Source organism: Cololabis saira, chromosome 10 (genome assembly GCF_033807715.1).
Source record: "Cololabis saira isolate AMF1-May2022 chromosome 10, fColSai1.1, whole genome shotgun sequence".
NCBI lineage: Eukaryota > Metazoa > Chordata > Actinopteri > Beloniformes > Belonidae > Cololabis > Cololabis saira.
Window position 1 is genome coordinate 11,745,399 of NC_084596.1, and position 18,884 is coordinate 11,764,282.

Genomic DNA, 18,884 nt, shown 5'->3' on the forward strand with positions numbered 1-18,884 from the left:
AAGGCAAAGCTCTCGATTTACCGGTCGATCTACGTTCCCACCCTCACCTATGGTCATGAACTCTGGGTCATGACCGAAAGAACGGGATCCCGGATACAAGCGGCCGAAATGAGTTTCCTCCGCAGGGTGGCGGGGCGCTCCCTTAGAGATAGGGTGAGGAGCTCTGTCACCCGGGAGGAGCTCGGAGTAGAGCCGCTGCTCCTCCACATTGAGAGGAGCCAGCTGAGGTGGCTCGGGCACCTGTATAGGATGCCTCCTGGACGCCTCCCTCGTGAGGTGTTCCGGGCATGTCCCACCGGGAGGAGGCCCCGAGGAAGACCCAGGACACGCTGGAGTGACTACGTCACTCGGCTGGCCTGGGAACGCCTTGGAGTCCCCCCGGAAGAGCTGGAGGAAGTGTCCGGGGAGAGGGAAGCCTGGGGATCCCTGCTCCGACTGCTGCCCCCGCGACCCGGACTCGGATAATGCGGTGGACAATGGATGGATGGATGGATGGATATTTACGCTTCGCCATTGCAACACAGACAGTGAGCGTCAAGTGGCAGTTACCATGGCTACCGCCTAGGCGGCTGCACGTGTCTGACGAGTGCCTTTCAAAATAAATCATTTTTCAAAATAAAAGACATGTCAAATTTTTAATTAAAAAAAAAAAAAAAAAACCAGCTGTCCGCGACCCACCCAGAACGGGTCCGCGACCCACCAGTTGAGAACCACTGGTTTATAGCGTCCTCTCCACATGCGCGTTCCCGCGACGAGGGGGGGCTTTTCATGGCAGGGGGGCTGAATCCGGCACAACACCGGCTCTAGGCATAGGCGATATAGGCGGTCGCCTAGAGCGCCATCTGCTGGAGGGGCGCCGCGAGGGAAAAAAAAAAAATTCCAAACAATAAAAATAAAAATAATATACTATGACCAGACGCCCTCCTTTGTGTGTTCTCTTTTGAAAATAATAAATATTAACAAATGAATAAACAATGATGTTCCTAAAATGTGGTGCTGCAGCTGCTGAATCACATGACGGGTCAGACCTCAGGATCAGAGCTGGGCTCAGAGTCAGGTCACAGACAGGTGATGCTTTTGTTATTTACGAGATGAAAAGGCCGTCTAATGCTGCGTTCCATTTACCTCGGAAGTCGGAACTCGGAACTGGGAATGACGTTACAGCCGAGTTATCAGCGTTCCAGTTACAAAGTAGGTAAACAAGTTTGTAGTTCGCATATACCACATGAAAAATGTAAATTACACTATAGCAGCATATATATGCCGAACAAAACTTGTATACGACTGATTTAGTGTGACCAAAACTAGAATGAAGTGCTACGAATTTTTACAGAGCTCTCTTCTACTGTTTACAACCGGGGCAGCCATCTTGGAATGTGAACTCGGGGGTGGTGAAGACTCTCCCACTTTCCCAGTGGGAAATCCCACTTCGAGGGGCGTTCCAGTTGAAAAATCCAACTGGGAACTGGGAAATCCCCACTTCTGAGGACAAATGGAACGCGGCATAAGCCCTCGGGTGCGCAGAACCGAAAGAGAAGAAAAGAAGAGGAGAAGAGGAAGTCGCAATATAAAGGTAACATTAGCCTGTAGGCCTACCATTTTTTTTTAATTATGCCGTTTTGTGTGGAGAGACGTTTTATTTGTGGTAGCTCGCTAGCACATAGCAGCTTGCTAGCTTGTTTAATGTGAAATGCGCACTACACCGGCGCTGTTTATGTTTGTGATGAGTTTTAATTAGTTTTCTACACAGTTATCATCTCTGCCCGCATGGATGTCCAGTCTGATTTGGTGTTTTATTTCAGTTTCATCTAGTCATTATGTTTGGTCGAGTTGAAAATTAACTTTACCATAGTCATCACTAGTATAATAACACCTGTGTGCCCACTGACACAGTTGCTGCTGCTGGTGCATAGTGCTACTGTCTTATCACGTTTGATATTGTGCTGAAAATCAGTAGCCAAGTGATGAAAATGCAAGCTGCAGCAGTTTTTTATTATTATTATTATTATTATTATTATTATTATTATTATTATTATTATTATTATTATTATTATTATTATTACGTAGCTACGAATCAGTTTAACCTTTAACTGCGAAGGAAAGATCGGAAATACAAACCAAACACTCAGAACAAGATTTATTTTATTTAAAATCAAAGACTTCGTCGTGTTTTCCTCCAGAACCGGTTCCAACGATGGTTCTGAAGGAGGAGTGCAGTTACGAGCTAATGTAGCGCTAGTTAACCTTACATTGATACTCAAACAGAGCTTTAGCTTGTTAGCGTAGCGTTGGCGTAACAAGGCGTAGCGTTAGTAAAGCTTTTCTTTTTTTTTCTCCCCTCAATAAAAAAAAAATACGATTTTGGTTCATTTTTTAAAAGGCTCAAATTCTGCCAGTACTGACGTAGCTACCTGATGTAGCTACATGTTGTAGCTACCTGACGTAGCTACGAATCAGTTTAACCTTTAACTGCGAAGGAAAGATCGGACAAATACGACCAAAACACCCCCTTCACTTAGCCGTGCCCCCTCCGCCTAGCCCCGCCCCCAGCCGGGCCTGGGCGTGACCACGACCTTGTATGGCGGCGGCTGGAGGACGACGCCCAGCCTCCCCTGCAGGTCGGGGGGGGAAACCCCGCGCGGCAGGCTGAAGGTCATGCGCTGCAGCAGCGACGACAGGAACAGGAAGAGCTCCAGCCGGGCCAACGACTCGCCCACACAGACGCGAGGCCCCGCCCCGAAGGGCAGGAAGCAGGGGGGAGGAGCCACACGACGGCCGCCGTCGTCAAGGAAACGCTCTGCAACGAGAGGGCGGAGTTACAGTTACCTACCTGACATAGCTATCTGATGTAGCTACCTGATGTAGCTACCTGACGTAGATATCTGACGTAGCTATCTGACGTAGCTACCTGACATAGCTACCTAACGTAGCTATCTGACGTAGCTACCTGATGTAGCTACCTGACGTAGATATCTGACGTAGCTATCTGACGTAGCTACCTGACATAGCTACCTAACGTAGCTATCTGACGTAGCTACCTGACATAGCTACCTAACGTAGCTATCTGACGTAGCTACCTGATGTAGCTACCTGACGTAGATATCTGACGTAGCTATCTGACGTAGCTACCTGACATAGCTACCTAACGTAGCTATCTGACGTAGCTACCTGACATAGCTACCTAACGTAGCTATCTGACGTAGCTACCTGACATAGCTACCTGACGTAGCTACCTAATGTAGCTATCTGACGTAGCTACCTAATGTAGCTATCTGACGTAGCTACCTGACATTTCTACCTGATGTAGCTACCTGACGTAGCTACCTGACGTAGCTACCTGACATAGCTACCTAATGAAGTTATCTGATGTAGCTATCTGACGTAGCTACATGACGTAGCTACCTGATGTAGCTACCTGACGTAGTTACCTGACCTAGCTACCTAATGTAGTTACCTGACCTAGCTACCTGACGTAGCTACCTAATGTAGCTATCTGACATAGCTACATGACGTAGCTACCTAATGTAGCTATCTGACATAGCTACATGACGTAGCTACCTGATGTAGTTACCTGACATAGCTACCTGACCTAGCTACCTGATGTAGCTACCTAATGTAGCTACCTGACATAGCTACCTAACGTAGCTATCTGACGTAGCTACCTGACATAGCTACCTAACGTAGCTATCTGACGTAGCTACCTGACATAGCTACCTGACGTAGCTACCTAATGTAGCTATCTGACGTAGCTACCTAATGTAGCTATCTGACGTAGCTACCTGACATTTCTACCTGATGTAGCTACCTAACGTAGCTACCTGACGTAGCTACCTGACATAGCTACCTAATGAAGTTATCTGACGTAGCTATCTGACGTAGCTACATGACGTAGCTACCTGATGTAGCTACCTGACGTAGTTACCTGACCTAGCTACCTAATGTAGCTATCTGACATAGCTACATGACGTAGCTACCTAATGTAGCTATCTGACATAGCTACATGACGTAGCTACCTAATGTAGCTATCTGACATAGCTACATGACGTAGCTACCTGATGTAGTTACCTGACATAGCTACCTGACCTAGCTACCTGATGTAGCTACCTGACGTAGTTACCTGACCTAGCTACCTAATGTAGCTATCTGACGTAGCTACATGACGTAGCTACCTGATGTAGCTACCTGACGTAGTTACCTGACCTAGCTACCTAATGTAGCTATCTGACATAGCTACATGACGTAGCTACCTAATGTAGCTATCTGACATAGCTACATGACGTAGCTACCTAATGTAGCTATCTGACATAGCTACATGACGTAGCTACCTAATGTAGCTACCTGACGTAGCTACTTATTGTAGCTACCTGGACAGGTGAGTTACAGGTGAGTTACCTGGTCTGAACCGGTGCGTAGCTACCTGACGTAGCCGTAGTTACCTGGTCTGAACAGGTGAGTTACAGGTGAGTTACCTGGTCGAACAGGTGAGTTACAGGTGAGTTACCTGGTCTGAACAGGTGCGTAGCTACCTGACGTAGCCGTAGTTACCTGGTCTGAACAGGTCCGGCTGCTCCCAGAGTCGCGGGTCGTGATGGATGGACCACATGTTGACCAGAACCCTTGAGCCTCGCGGGACGGCGTTTCCCCCGACGCTGCAGAGACGGTTCAGGGTTCAGGTTGTTTTTTGTTTTTTTTAATTTATTTATTCTTTATTTCATTCATTGATAAAATAAAACAAACAATTTAATATAAACACAAACGTTCCTAAATTGTGAATGAAAGGGAGCAGAAAGAAGAATCTTATTTAATCTGCCCCCTTTTTCCCGAAGAAATCAATTTACAAAGAACGTAAATTAAAAAAACAAAACAAAAAAAACTAAGTAAATAAAAAACTAAAATAAAATAGCTGCCGGCCAACACAGACAGTCACATTCCTTTTTAGTTCCCAAGTTACAATTTAGTTAATACCATTTAACAACAACAAACAATGTTTATACCTTTCATGACACTGGGTATGTCAATCAAACGTAACTAACATATTTCATTATATTTCCTTAACATACTGGCTTTAATTGTTCTTTTGAATGTAATGTTTGATTTGGATTCTTTGGTTTCTTTGTTCAGATTGTTCCATAAACTGATTCCTTTCACAGAAAACACAACGTTCCATCAATTTAGTTATGAATCTTGGTTTTTTAAAGATCTCTGTTCCTTTTAAGTTATACTTGCTTTCTCTTTTTTCAAATCTTTCCTGAATGTTGATTGGTAAAGTTTTCTTATGAGCTTTAAACATGATTTGCAGAATACTATAATCTACTAATTCATGAAATTTCAACAACTAGTCTTTGTATAAACTACTTAATTTTATGTATTTAAATACATTTTGCAAGTACAGTCAACTTAATTGTGTTAGTTTACTTTATTTATCAAAATTAAGTTGACTTTAAAAAGAAAAGAAAAAAAGGAAAAAAAGAAAAAAGAAGAAAAAAAGAGAAAAAAAGGAAAAAAGAGAAAAAACGAAATGAAATGAAAATGCAATGAAATGCAAATGAATTTTGTACATACTAAAAATGAAGTAGTTTATACAAAAACTAGTCTTTCTTGATCTACAAATGCAGATTAAGTTCAAAACTAGATGTATTCATGTAAAGCAACAAACTTTATTTTTATATGTTAATATCACAGATTTAAGCATGTTATATTTACATGCGCTTAGATTTATTTTGTTCAGTGCAGGTGAGCAGGTTACCTGAGCAGGTGTCCCCACCTACCTGCTGTCTTTCAGGGCCGTGTGCGGGATCAGCACGGGGCTGACGGGCCGGATCCTCAGGCCCTCATTGATGACGGAGTCCAGGTACGGCAGCCGGCCGCGGTCGGCCACGCTCACCGCACGGTCGCTGCCCACCTGCTCGTCCAGCTCCTTCTGCACGCGCTCCTGGACCTGGGGGGGCGGAACCACAGGGTCAGACCTGGTGACCCCCGACCCCCGGGCAGGGGAACCTCCAAAACTGTTTCCTAGGGGGGGGCAGATGGGGCCACTTCAATTCTTGGGGTGGAACCAAAACTAAAAGCCATCATTACAGGACTTTATTTATTTATTTTATCTGTTGTAGTATACAGGCTCAGAAATATTTATATTTATTAATATTTGTTATTAATATTAATATTTATTTATTTATTTATTTATTTATTTATTTATTTATATATATATATATATTATTATTAAGCTCAGAAATACTTTTTTTACTTTCTAACTTGTCTGCGTATATATCAATGGTTAACACCATGTTGGTAAAAATCAAAGGCATGTATATGTATGTATATATATATATATATATATATATATATATATATATATATATATATATATATATATATATATATATATATATATATATGCATTTTTAATATATAATATATATCATATATATTTTAATAATCTTATATTCTTATAATCTTATATATTATTATTATCATTATCATATTATTATCACGCCTCAGAGACTGACGCTGCCTATTGGAGCTGACGTTCAGCGCGGCCGCCATCTTGGATGGCTCTCCTATGGAAGAGTATTAGACATAAATATAATAATAGACATAAACACTAGACGCCGCATTGGCTGCTGCTGCGCGAGAAATGCGGCCGCCATCTTGGGGCGGTCGTCCTACTCCGTTGCCTAGCAGCAGAAGAGTAGCAGCAGAGTGAGTTAACAGCAGAAGTTTGAAGATGCCACAACATTGTGCATATTCCTGTTCCAATCGGCGGACCATCGAGAACAGGGATTGGGGGATTACTTTTCACAAGTAAGATTGAACATTATTATTGATTGTGTTTTGTGAATAGAATATTACTGTACTGTATTTATGTCCACCAGTGAAATCGTAGCCAGCTAGATAGGCTATGTTTAGTGCAGATGTTCACCCGGCTATGAACTAAGACTTATGTCGTACTCCATAACACTGACTTACAAATTGACACAAGAATGCTATTGGAGAAATAAACCAAATATTACTGGTATAACACTGACTAGTGACACAGACTGTAATGTTATTATTCACATGCAGAGGGAGGTTACGAGTTACATTTAATCTTACTCCGTTACTTGACTAACTTTTGGGGAAAAAAAGTACTTCTAGGAGTAGTTTTAAATCACCATACTTTTACTTTCAAGTTACTTGAGTAGATTTCTGAAGAAGAAAGGCGTGGTAATAAATGCAGTATAATGGTATCACTGGAGGCTCAGTGACTTAGAAACCTGGCTCTGCACTGTTAAAGTCAGTCAGCCAGTCCTTATTAGTTAGCTGGTGCTGTACCTACCTATCAGTCAGACACAAGTGTCATAACAGTATGTATTTTCAGTGTTCAGTTTTGTTCATGTCAGAATTGCCTTGTATTCAGTGTGTTTCAGGTCCTAGATGCTTCTAAATGGTATGTATTACACAACATCAAGTTCATGCAGGTGCCAGAAGGATGGTATGTATATTGATATGATCTCTTGTTTAAATGTTTTTCAATATGCAGTTTTGTTTCTGTTGGAATTATTTTGTATTCAATGTGTTTCAGACCTAGATGTTTCTAAATGGTAAGTATATGGTAATGGTAGGTATTGCATGTGTTCTTGTTCTCAAATTCTCCCAGTTCTGCAATTACATTGTTTCAGTTAGTTAAGTGTCCTAAAAGGTATAAAAGGAACAGATCACATCCCTAAAAACATGGATGCAAACTAATTATTTATCCACCCTGGTAGCTGTTTACCATTTTCATTCTCTGTGAGTTTGCACCCCTGTAATAGGCACTCAAGAATTGGTGATAAGACACTATAGATGAATGGGATGGAAAATTCACTTTACTGCTTTGAATGAACAAAATTACACAGTGCTTTCTTGGGGTGTCTTTTTTCGCCGTGATCAGAGTAATAAAACTTTTTTCTTTTGCAGGTATTTGTGTGTCATCGGATTTGTCATCAACATTGACACGTTGATGCTGATGATTCCAGAACTGATCCAAGTTCAGCCCTATGTGCTCACCTACAGGTTCAGTCAGGATCACTTGGAGCTCCTGGAACACATTGAGGAGACACAGTTTGGCATCGACAACTATCATTCCAACCTGTTGTCATTGGTTGTGTCGGTGTTTCTTAAAATAAGGCTGCACCACATTGCCAAACTCAACACTCTTAACCTGCAGAAAGGGAGCACGAGAAAGAAGCTCTGCAAAACAGTCCTCTTTCAAGGGTTTTACTTCATAGTTCATGCTATACTTTCATGAGCAACTTTGTACATGTGTAAATATGGTTTGGGGCGGGGATCTGTCACGTTCTTGTGTTTAACTTTAGAATTTACATTTTTATTCTATCACTGCTTTGTTATGCAATTCTGAAAAGCAAGATAAGAGCGTGTAGAGGCATTTCCACTTCCTCCTCTCCCCCATTTGTTATCCAGGCTTTGTTGTAGTCAGTACTGGAGTTGAGGGGGGATGGGGGGGGATGGCATCCCCCCTGAAATAAAAACGGTCCAAATCATCCCCCCCTGAAATAAAAACGGTCAAAATCATCCCCCCTGTAAAACTGCCATCCCTCATTTCCATCCCTTATGTCATTTCATCAATGAATGTGGTTTTACTGCTATTTCAACATTTAGAGTCATCACCAGAAAAATAACTTATTTGACAATTTTCACCTGTTTCAAGTAAATTTTCACTTGAAATAAGTAGAAAAATCTGCCAGTGGGACAAGATTTATCTTCTTATTACAAGCAAAAAAAAATCTTGTTCCACTAGCAGATTTTTCTACTTATTTCAAGTGAAATTCTACTTGAAACGGGTAAAAATTGTTCTTTTTTCCAGTGATGAGTCTTGTTTTAAGTGTAATGATATTTTTTTACTAAAATGAGACATTTTAACTAAAAATGAGACAAATATTGTTGTTAAGATTGTGAGTTTTTGCAGTGATCCATTTTACTTATCCTGTGAAGGACAGAGTCATATTGATAAGTTCAGAAAAGTGTTTTTTATTGTTGTGTTTTGATGTATTTGATGTAAGCCCAGTGGATATTTAAAGCTTACAGAAGGCTGCATTTAACTGCTGCTATGTCATTCCTGCAGTATTTCTGCAGGTGTTTTGGTCACTGCTATTATTTGTAATATATTATATTATTTGTAATCAGCACAAATTATCTGTCCCCATATGATAAAATCCACCATCCCCCCTGATTTTCTTTTACAACTCGAGTTCTGGTTCTAGTCACTCATGGTTTTCACTGTTCTTTATTCTGTTGTGTTGGTTTGCTTTGCTATATGTGCTATTAATGCTGGAATAGGTACATTTCCTGCTGTTTCGACGTGAATATACATCCCTCTCTCTCTATCTGAATATTGTATTACTCTTAAGCCCTTTATGAATAATAAAATACGCCGAACCATGTGTCCTGTATCATAGCTACATGTATAAAGTTTGCAGCAAAAAAAACTGCGTGACAATCAGTTTAGTACTCAGCGAGTTATGATGAATTAAATGCGCCGACAGTTCATTGTGCCTGCCAAACAGATTACACTGAGTGGAGCGAGTGACCGCCCCAAGATGGCGGCCCCACGGCTCGTCGGCGCCAGCGGCAGCAGCGCTCGATGCGGCGTCTACTCTTTATTATGTCTATGGTATTAGAGCCAAGCAGGAGAAAAAATATTTGAGAGGGGAAGATTTTTTTTTATCGTGCAAAAAAAGTCGAGAATAATGTTGAAATACAATTTCGAGAAAAAAGTCTAAATGTCGAGATTAATGTTGAAATACAATTTCAACAATAAAGTCGAAATCTCGCCTTTTTTCTATTTTTTTTAATTTTTTTTACTTTTTTTCTATTCACGACATTTTGACTTTTTCCCCAGCATTTCGACTTTTTTCTCAAAATTTTGACTTTTTTCTCGACATTACACGTAAGTAACGTTGTTATAAATGGTAAAATAGCCTAAAATGCAACCCTAAGCTAGTTGCTCGCTCTCCGTTGACTGCGGTTGTCTCTGGCGCTAGCTAGCCTGGAGTGAGGAGACCCATCCAATATGGCGGCAACGCTGGATTACGTTCCAGTATGTCATGAAGCGTCTACGTATATATGTCTATGCCTCCGGGTGGTGCAGCAGGCGACCCCCGACCCCCGCCCCCCCTGGGGGGTCCCGGTACCTCCGGGTGGTGCAGCAGGTAGGCCAGGATCCACAGTAGCGTGGTGGACGTCGTCTCCACTCCGGCCCCGAAGGCTTCGGCCGCCGTCATCAGCACGTGGTCGTCCGTTAGCCCCGCCCCCTCCTGCTGGCCCCGCCCATCGTCCGTCTGCTGGCCCCGCCCACCGTCACCGCCCGTCTGGCCCTTGAGCAAGGCATCCAGCAGGTCGGTGGGATCTCCGTCTTCCAGCGCCGCCTGTCAGAGCAAAAGAGAGAAAACTAAAACAAATCTAAACTTCCAAATACAAAAACAACTTTATTTTATATTTTATATTTATAATTTCTAAATTTTAGGTTTGCTGCCAAATTTTAAACCTTTTAATATTTAGTTTAAAAAACATTTTTTTTAAACAATATAATTGACTATTTAAACTACATAATTGGAAGAAAAGAAACTTGAATATTAAATGTATTTAGTGAGTTTAGAAATATTCTTTGTAAATATTATTTTATAACAATTCTTATAAATATTTCTGCTAAATGTTAAAGACAGAAGTTGTAGTTTTCTGATGTTATAAACTTTCCCGACTTATTAACTCAGAAATGTTATTATTATATTATTATTAAAAATCTGACCATTTAAACAAGAAATTGAATTCATGACTTTTGAGGTTAAATCTCTGATTGTAAACACTCAAAAATTTAATAAAAAGACATGTTTTTATTTGTTTTAAAAACGACTTTCTGTCTTTATAAACGTTTTTATAAACTTTGAAACACAAGTCAACATTTCTGACGCTACAAACTCACATTTGCAGGAGAATGTTTTCACTTTATTAGTTTATAAACACATTTGTAAGCTGGAACCGGTCCTGGACCCGGTCCTGGACCCGGTCCTGGACCCGGTCCTGGACCAGGTCCTGGAACTACCTTGTGCTCCTGCAGCTTCTGGGTCAGGAGTCGGTCTCTGACGGCGATGCAGGACTTCAACCTCCGGAGAGACGGGTTTGGAAAGACCTAGAAAGAACCGGATCATGAAGGTCCTTGTAGCACCTTATAATGATATGAAATGATAATGAAGATGTAATAAAATTTGCACTTAACTCAATCGAAAATGTAATAAAACCCAATAATGTAATAACTTCACCAATAATGTAATAAAATATCTGAGACATCCGAAACGTCGGAAGCGTTTAAAACATCTGAAAGGTCGGAAACGTTTAAACGTTGGAAACATCTGAAACGTTTAAAACATCTGAAATGTTTAAAGGGGACCTGTTATGGCATTTAATGTATATTTTAAACAGGCCTTGAATGTCTTAAAAACAATCTAAAGCTTGTTTTTTCTACATAAAACAGAAATTCAGCCTGTGGGCCATGTCTCTAGTTTTACCGCTTCTAACCTCTTTTCTGTGAGTGATCCTGAGGGGAGGGGAGGCTATGATAATGAGGCTCTGTGCTGATTGGCTGCTTGAATGACGTGTAGGAGGGGAGGGAACAAAGTCTCTCTCCGGGCAGAAGAGCCGGCTGTGTACAAAAAGCGTGTCCCATGCGAGAATCTTCTGCGACAAAATCAATTCCATTGCTTTATTTTTTTTGTATTGGACTGTCCTAACTGGCCGCGAGTTTAACGGTTTCAGTGTGGACAGAGAGCGTCCGATGTCACGCAGCTCGACGCGATAGTCGGACGCTCGCATGCAGCTATGACACGGTGAAAATGGATCTGAAGCCTGATTTACGGTTCTGCGTTAAATCGACGCGTACCCTCAGCCTTTAGTTACCTGACCGGGTCACCTCGTCTTCACACAGGAAGATTTAATTGAATTCTAAACAGGTACACCACAGTTCTTTACTCCAATTCCTCAAGACAAATGAATGTTAACTGTAAAGAAATCACAACACTGAATGTTCACAAATGGCAATTTTATTGTTAAAAAAATAAAAGAACATAAGTTGTATATAAATAACATGTATGCACTATTGCTGGCTCAAGGAAGGACCGTGCATTTCTTCTGAAGGTGTTGTTGAACAGCTTCAGGTGCATTGCTTGGGAGATCTGAAACCACAAACAGAAGAAAAATGTATTATTAATAGAGCTCCGGTGTTACCTAACGAGTGAGTGGCTCCGTTAAGGAACACTGGAGCCACCGGGGCCACCGGGGGCCACGGTGAGCAGCTCCGTGAGCAGCTCTGGCAGCTCCGGTGCTCCGGAGCTAAGCTAAATACTTAGCCCATGCAAAGATCATACTTGTAGACAAATATAAATAACATAAAAAAAATAACGTCACTTACCGCTGACTCGTGTTTAGTTGCCGGGTCCGTGCTGTTGGTACTGATCCTTTTATGAGGGTAAATGTCGATGCAAAAACACTCTCGCTGTGGAAGCAGTCACCGCTTCTAAACAATGGCGGAGCTCCAGCCGGTGGAGTTGGTTGTGGGCGTGGTTTCAGCAGCGGAGGCCGAAGCTCTGCGCCTACGGTGACGTAACGATAGGCGCAGATTCTGAACGGCTCGTAGAAGTCACATGACACTGGAAGATTCATCCGGGCGGCTGTACAGACCCTGCAGAATTCGGTTGCTTTACATCTTCTCTGTGTTGGCAGGGTGAGGGGAGACCACTTTATATGTTAAAACAAGAAAAAACGTGTTTTTCATAATAGGTCCCCTTTAAAGCATCTGAAACGTCCAAAACGTCCAAAACGTCCAAAACGTCCATAACGTCGTAAATGTCCGAAACGTCTGAAACATTTGAAATTGAATTGAAATTGAAATTCCCAATAATGTAATAAGGTATTACATTATCGGTAAAAATGTTATTACAATATCAGTCAGGATATTTTATTACATTATCGGTGAAGTTATTACATTATTGGGTTTTATTACATTTTGGATTGAGTTAAGTGCAAATTTTATTACATTTTCAGGCGTTATTACATTTTCAGGAAATTATTTCATTTCATTTCATTTCATTTCATTTTTATTTATTCTGGTCATGGAAATATGCAAAGAAAAAAAGCAAGCAAGTAAAATGACAACACAATCAAAAACATATTCCAGAACCAGAAAGGAGCAGGAAGAAGAAAATCTTATTATACCTGCCCCTCCCTCAAAAGAAAACTGAACAATAATAACAGATGGTCTGCACAATTACTTAATTAATATCACAAGAAAAGAAAAGAAAAACAAGAAAATAAATTGTCTGTCTCCATACGCATATATTATATATTTAGACTATTTCATACATACATTGTTATTTTTTTCTCTTTAAATTTATATTTAAACTGAAATATGTTTATACAGCCCTTTAAATCATAATTTAATGAATTCCATAACTTAATTCCAACAATTGAAGTGCTCATCTGCTTTAAGGTGGTTCGGGCAAATAAATGTTTAAAATTAAATTTTCTGCGACTATCTTCGTTATTTAAACTGAAAGTAAACATGTATTGTAAGTTTTCTGGTAATAATTTACATTTAGCTGTGTACATGATTGTGAGTGTCTGTAACTTAACCAAATCCTCAAGTTTCAGTAATCTTGATTCAAAATGTAAATTATTACATTATAAGGTGCTACAGTCCTGGTTCCCAGAACCGGATCATGAAGGTCCTGGTTCCCAGAACCGGATCATGAAGGTCCTGGTTCCCAGAACCGGATCATGAAGGTCCTGGTTCCCAGAACCGGTCCTAGTACCTGGATCCAGGGGAAGACGTCCACCAGTCCCCCCCTAGCGATCGTCTCCACGATGCCCTCGTTGTAGTCCATGACCTCCTGCAGCTCGGTGTCGCCGTGGCGATAGCTGCCCCTGAACACCAGCCTGCAGACCACGTTGGTGACGGCCCTGGTCACCGCGGGACCCGGGTCCTGGTCCAGGTCCCGGTCTTGGTCCAGGTCCCCGGTCCGGTTGGACAGCAGCTCCAGGACCAGGCTGTCCACTGCAGACAGGACTGGGGAGAGGAACAAGGGGGGGGCTTTAGGACATGGGGGAACCTGGGGGGGAACCTCACCTGTCCTCATTTTTACTATAGCTGGGAAGGAATCTATGAAAATCGTGCACTTGTTCACAAGTTTTTGATATTTGGCAATATTTTAGTTATTTTAATATTTTACATAAGGTTTTCAAAAACCACTACAAACAAACTGGTGGCCGGTTTGCAGAAAATTCAAAATGTGTGTTATTTTAATAAAAACCTATTCTTTAACTATCTTAGCTGGGAGGGAATGTGTCAAAAATCATAAAGATCGTGACAAGTTTTTGATATTTGGCATGGTGTTAGTTGTGGACATAAGGTTTTCAAAAACCACTGCAAACAAATTGTGACGGCCCCCTAGTGGCCGGCTTACAGAAAATTCAAAATGGCTCCCGCCGAAAAGACCAAAGGTCATATCTCAGCTTTTCTTAGTCCTAGATTGTTGTATATTGTCACTTTCTCTAAATTTTTGGTGCTAGGAATTCAATTCTGAGATACATTTCCTATTTTAAGGTCATGTTGAAGGTCAAATTTAATTTTCAAGGTCATTTTTTGCACAAAAATCTCCATATATCGAGAATTAAGTCACATACAAAAGATTATAGAGGGCTCTAGAATCCTATTTTCACCCCCAAGGAATGCATCTTTTGAATGGTTTGACATTAAGGCCGCGTTCAGACTGCAGGCAAATCGGATATATATCTGATTCCTTCTCATATCCGATTTTCAGGGCTGACTGTCCACACTGTTTTTAGCAAGTGTCCATATCGGATCTGGCTCTGTTCAGACTGGGCCACATCATGACTGATCTGACGGGTTGCCGTAGCAACGACGTCGGAGCGGAGGCGTCACCCAGCGCATGTATTGTGTTAAGTCATGTATTTTTTTTATATATATAAGAAAATCCCAAAATATCTGTACCATTCCTGATTGGGTGGGCACTGCGCATCATTTTTAGACATAACAATGAACGCATACCGCAAAAGTTGTGTCTCGGTGGAGGGACCCGGCGTCACAGAGAAAAGTGTTCAGAACAAAACCACCAGCAAACTAACAAACCAACCAACAAAGCTCAGAGTTAACAAAAACCAGCAATGAATAACTGGCAGCCCCGCTCCATAACCTCTCCTCCTAGGAGGAGAGGGGCTGACGGGCTGCAGGTTCAGGCTCACAGCGCGACTGAAGGCTGATTTATGGTTCTGCGTTACACCGACGCAGAGCCTACGGTGTAGGGTACGCGGCGACGCGCGCCGTACGTGGAAATGCGGTCTTTTTTTCTGCTATTAAAACATGATTTGTAATGTGAATTTGCAACACTTAAACTACAAATAATAGTTTTTGACGTGACATCAGAGATTGTACATGCTCTCTGTGAAAGGATGAGTAGCTCCACAACTGGAAATGGGCGGGTGGTTTGGAGCGTCTGGGACAGTCATATCCGATCTGAGTGTTTGGAGCTGTTCAGACTGACACGCATCTGCCCAAATGCGATATGGATCGGATATGAAACTACCTCCCGGAGGTGGTTTCCATCTGGTTTGCAAAAATCGGATATCATGCGGTTTGGGACTGTTCAGACTTCAAAAGAGTCATCCAGTTTCAATCTGGATGGGCTAAAAATCGGATATTTGCCTGCAGTCTGAACGCGGCCAAAGAGTCATGGGTGGTGTCATCGGACTTAGTTTTGAGTCCTTGACCTTTATTGGTGAAAATTGCACGCGCGAGGGCCCGTTCATTGCAGCTTGCAGCTTTAATTTTTTTTTTCTTAATTATTTAAATTATTTAAATTGCTTTTTTTTTAAATATTTATTTAATTTTGTTCTCCCTTAATGTATGATTTGTTTTTTTTCCCCTGGGCAATTATGGGGAGGGTAGGAATGTGGGTAAAATAGAATAGAATTGTAAAAATGATTGTGAAATAAAAAGATATGTGAAAGAAAGGGGGGGGCGGGGCTCCGGAGGGTAAAAGGTCGTACCGATGTCCTGCAGGCGGCTGCTTCCCTCCCCGAACAGGGCGAAGGAGTTGTGGACGAGGCGGCGGTGCAGCTTCCAGAGGGGCGAGTAGTCGGCGAAGGCGATGTCTTTACCGCCGCGGGTGAGAAGGTCAGTGGTGACCTGCAGGACACAGGAAGTAGAGAACAGGAAGTAGAGGTTTGAACCTCCGCCGGTACCCTGGAACCTGCTGTGGTTGTGTTGGTGGTTGTGTCGGTGGTTTTATCGGTGGTTATGTTGGTGATTGTTTGGTGGTTATGTTGGTGATTGTTTGGTGGTTGTGTTGGTGGTTGTGTGGGTGGTTTTATCGGTGGTTGTGATGGTGGTTGTTTTGGTGGTTATGTTGGTGATTGTTTGGTGGTTGTGTTGGTGGTTGTGTTGGTGTTGGTGGTTGTGTTGGTGGTTTTATCGGTAGTTGCCGTTCTCCTCACCATCCTCGGTCGTCCGGCGAAGTCCCTTCCTCTCTGCAGAAGAACCTCTCTGGCGTGTTGGTGGTCGTTCACCACCAGCGTGTAATGGGGGCCGACGTAGAGCGCGAACAGGCGTCCGTACCTGCAACACACGCCACCGCACACGCTCAGTCTGCCGCACACTGCCTAACCATGAATCCTAAACGGAATATATATATATATATATATATATATATATATATATATATATATATATATACTGTATATATATATATATATATATATATATATATATAAATGTTGGCTTTTTACAAATGTTCGTATGTTCTTTCTATCCTTCTATATATGTGTATATATATGTGTGTTTATATATATATGTATTATATTATATATAAATATGTGTAAATATATATATACACTCTATAAGGCATATATATGTTTATATATTATATATGTTTATATATATATATGCTGCTATTATATATATATGTGTGTAAATATATATATATATACATACAATTAATTATATTATTTATGATTATTATTTCTAATTATTTTATATATAAATATGTGTGTATATATATATATATGTATGTATATATACTAGCGGTGTAACACACTAATTTCACGATACGGTACGATACACGATATTTAGGTGACGATAACGATATGATACGATATTATAGCAGTATTTTTTTAACAATCTTGAATGAGGAACATATGTTACATATGTACATATATACAAAAATTGTCTTTTATTTGAAAGACACAAAATACACAACAATACTGTGCGTTTGCCCTATTGTTACAGTTTTTAATGCTTTATAACTGTTTAAGTTTTGAAGAGAAAGCCAGGCCAACCATTTTCCACAAACTGAACTAAAAATAAATGTCAGGTTTGCATTATGCATCTTCAGTTTCATACAAGTAAAAATATTTTGCCACAAACTGAATAGTTTCTCTCATGTATGATTTGACTTTTTTCTTTTCCAGAAATTTAACAACTAAAATTAAATAATTAAATAAAAGTAAATAAATACATACAATTTTACATCATAAAAAAGATTGATTCATGCTCACCTTATGAGTGTAAGAGGAGATTTATTTTTGTTAAGAAGGCTATTTTGGTAATTCAAGGTTCATTATTTTATAAATATATTCTTTATATTCTGATGTAAATCAGGGACTATAATGACACTAGTCAGTTTATCTGTAGTGATTAGTCTGTTTTAGATTGGGCGGAGTGATACGCCACAGTACGGCACTAGGTGCTGTGTTGATGTTCTAAAATCCTACACTGTTGAGAGACATTAAAGTACACTGGAACTCAGCAGAAGTTGTCCCCGTGTTTATCCTACTCACGACCCGAAAAAGGTTTAATTTAATAAGGTAAGCTCAAAACCCCCCAAGAGTCCCGTGATCGGGACCGCAAAAGGGTACTAGTTTCTTCTGAGCCGAGTCAGAGTCGGCACTAGGTGCTGTGTTGATGTTCTAAAATCCTACGCTGTTGAGGGACATTAAAGTACACTGGAACTCGGAAGAAGTTGCCCCTGTGTTTATCCTACTAAAAAGGTTTAATTTAATAAGGTAAGGCTTAACTCTACACCAGACTTACATAAGTGAAGGTTCGGAGCTCAAAACCCCCTAGTTTCTTCTGAGCGTAGTCATATATATATATATATATATATATATATATATATATATATATATATACATATATATATATATATATATATAGTACTGAAAAAAAAACGAAATACTTGGAATTGACATTCTTTTACTGATCCGGCCCACCTGAGAAAAGAAAGTCTGGATCCGGCCCCAGAGCCAAACTGAGTTTGACATGCCTGCCCTAAAGTGAATATATATCTATATATATATATATATAGATATATATAAAAATATCTTGCATTGGGCCCTCAGCAAGCTAGATACGGCCCTGACTCTCACAGCTTCTGTCTCCTGCTGCTAATAAAACTATAAACCACAGAACTACAGAGTTACCCGACATCAGCGAGTTCAAACACATGGATCTAAGGAAGCGTCTAGACCTGAACCCCCCCGGAGTGGGGGGGTTCAGGTCTAGATGCTTCCTAAGCTCCATGGGCGGGTCCAGGGGTCTCACCTGAGGGGGGGTCTCAAACTCACCTGAGGGCCAGCCGGGAGAACAGCAGGTGAGGGGGCAGGGCGGCACCCCCCAGCCCCCCCAGCCAGGGGAGGCTGCCCAGGACCGGGACCCAGGGCAGGCAGGGGACCCGGGACCGGGGGGGCCGGAGATCCGGGACCAGGACCCGGACCAGGAACCAGAGCATCGCCACGGCAACCAGGGACACCAGCAGGACGGAGGACATGGCAGCAGAATGAGG

General features: G+C 41.3%; 1 protein-coding gene across 1 annotated transcript; it reads right to left on the reverse strand.

Moving 5' to 3' along the window:
* Positions 1 to 5,764: 5,764 nt before the first annotated feature.
* On the reverse strand, positions 5,765 to 18,850 carry LOC133452414 (steroid 17-alpha-hydroxylase/17,20 lyase-like). Its single transcript, XM_061731701.1, has 7 exons — positions 18,667 to 18,850; positions 16,540 to 16,660; positions 16,093 to 16,231; positions 13,839 to 14,092; positions 11,078 to 11,164; positions 10,170 to 10,403; positions 5,765 to 5,938 (listed from the first exon to the last, which is right to left on the reverse strand). Exons 1-7 carry the CDS (start codon positions 18,828 to 18,830, stop codon positions 5,765 to 5,767), a joined length of 1,173 nt encoding a protein of 390 aa, XP_061587685.1. The 5' UTR covers positions 18,831 to 18,850.
* Between the last annotated feature and the right edge of the window lie 34 nt (positions 18,851 to 18,884).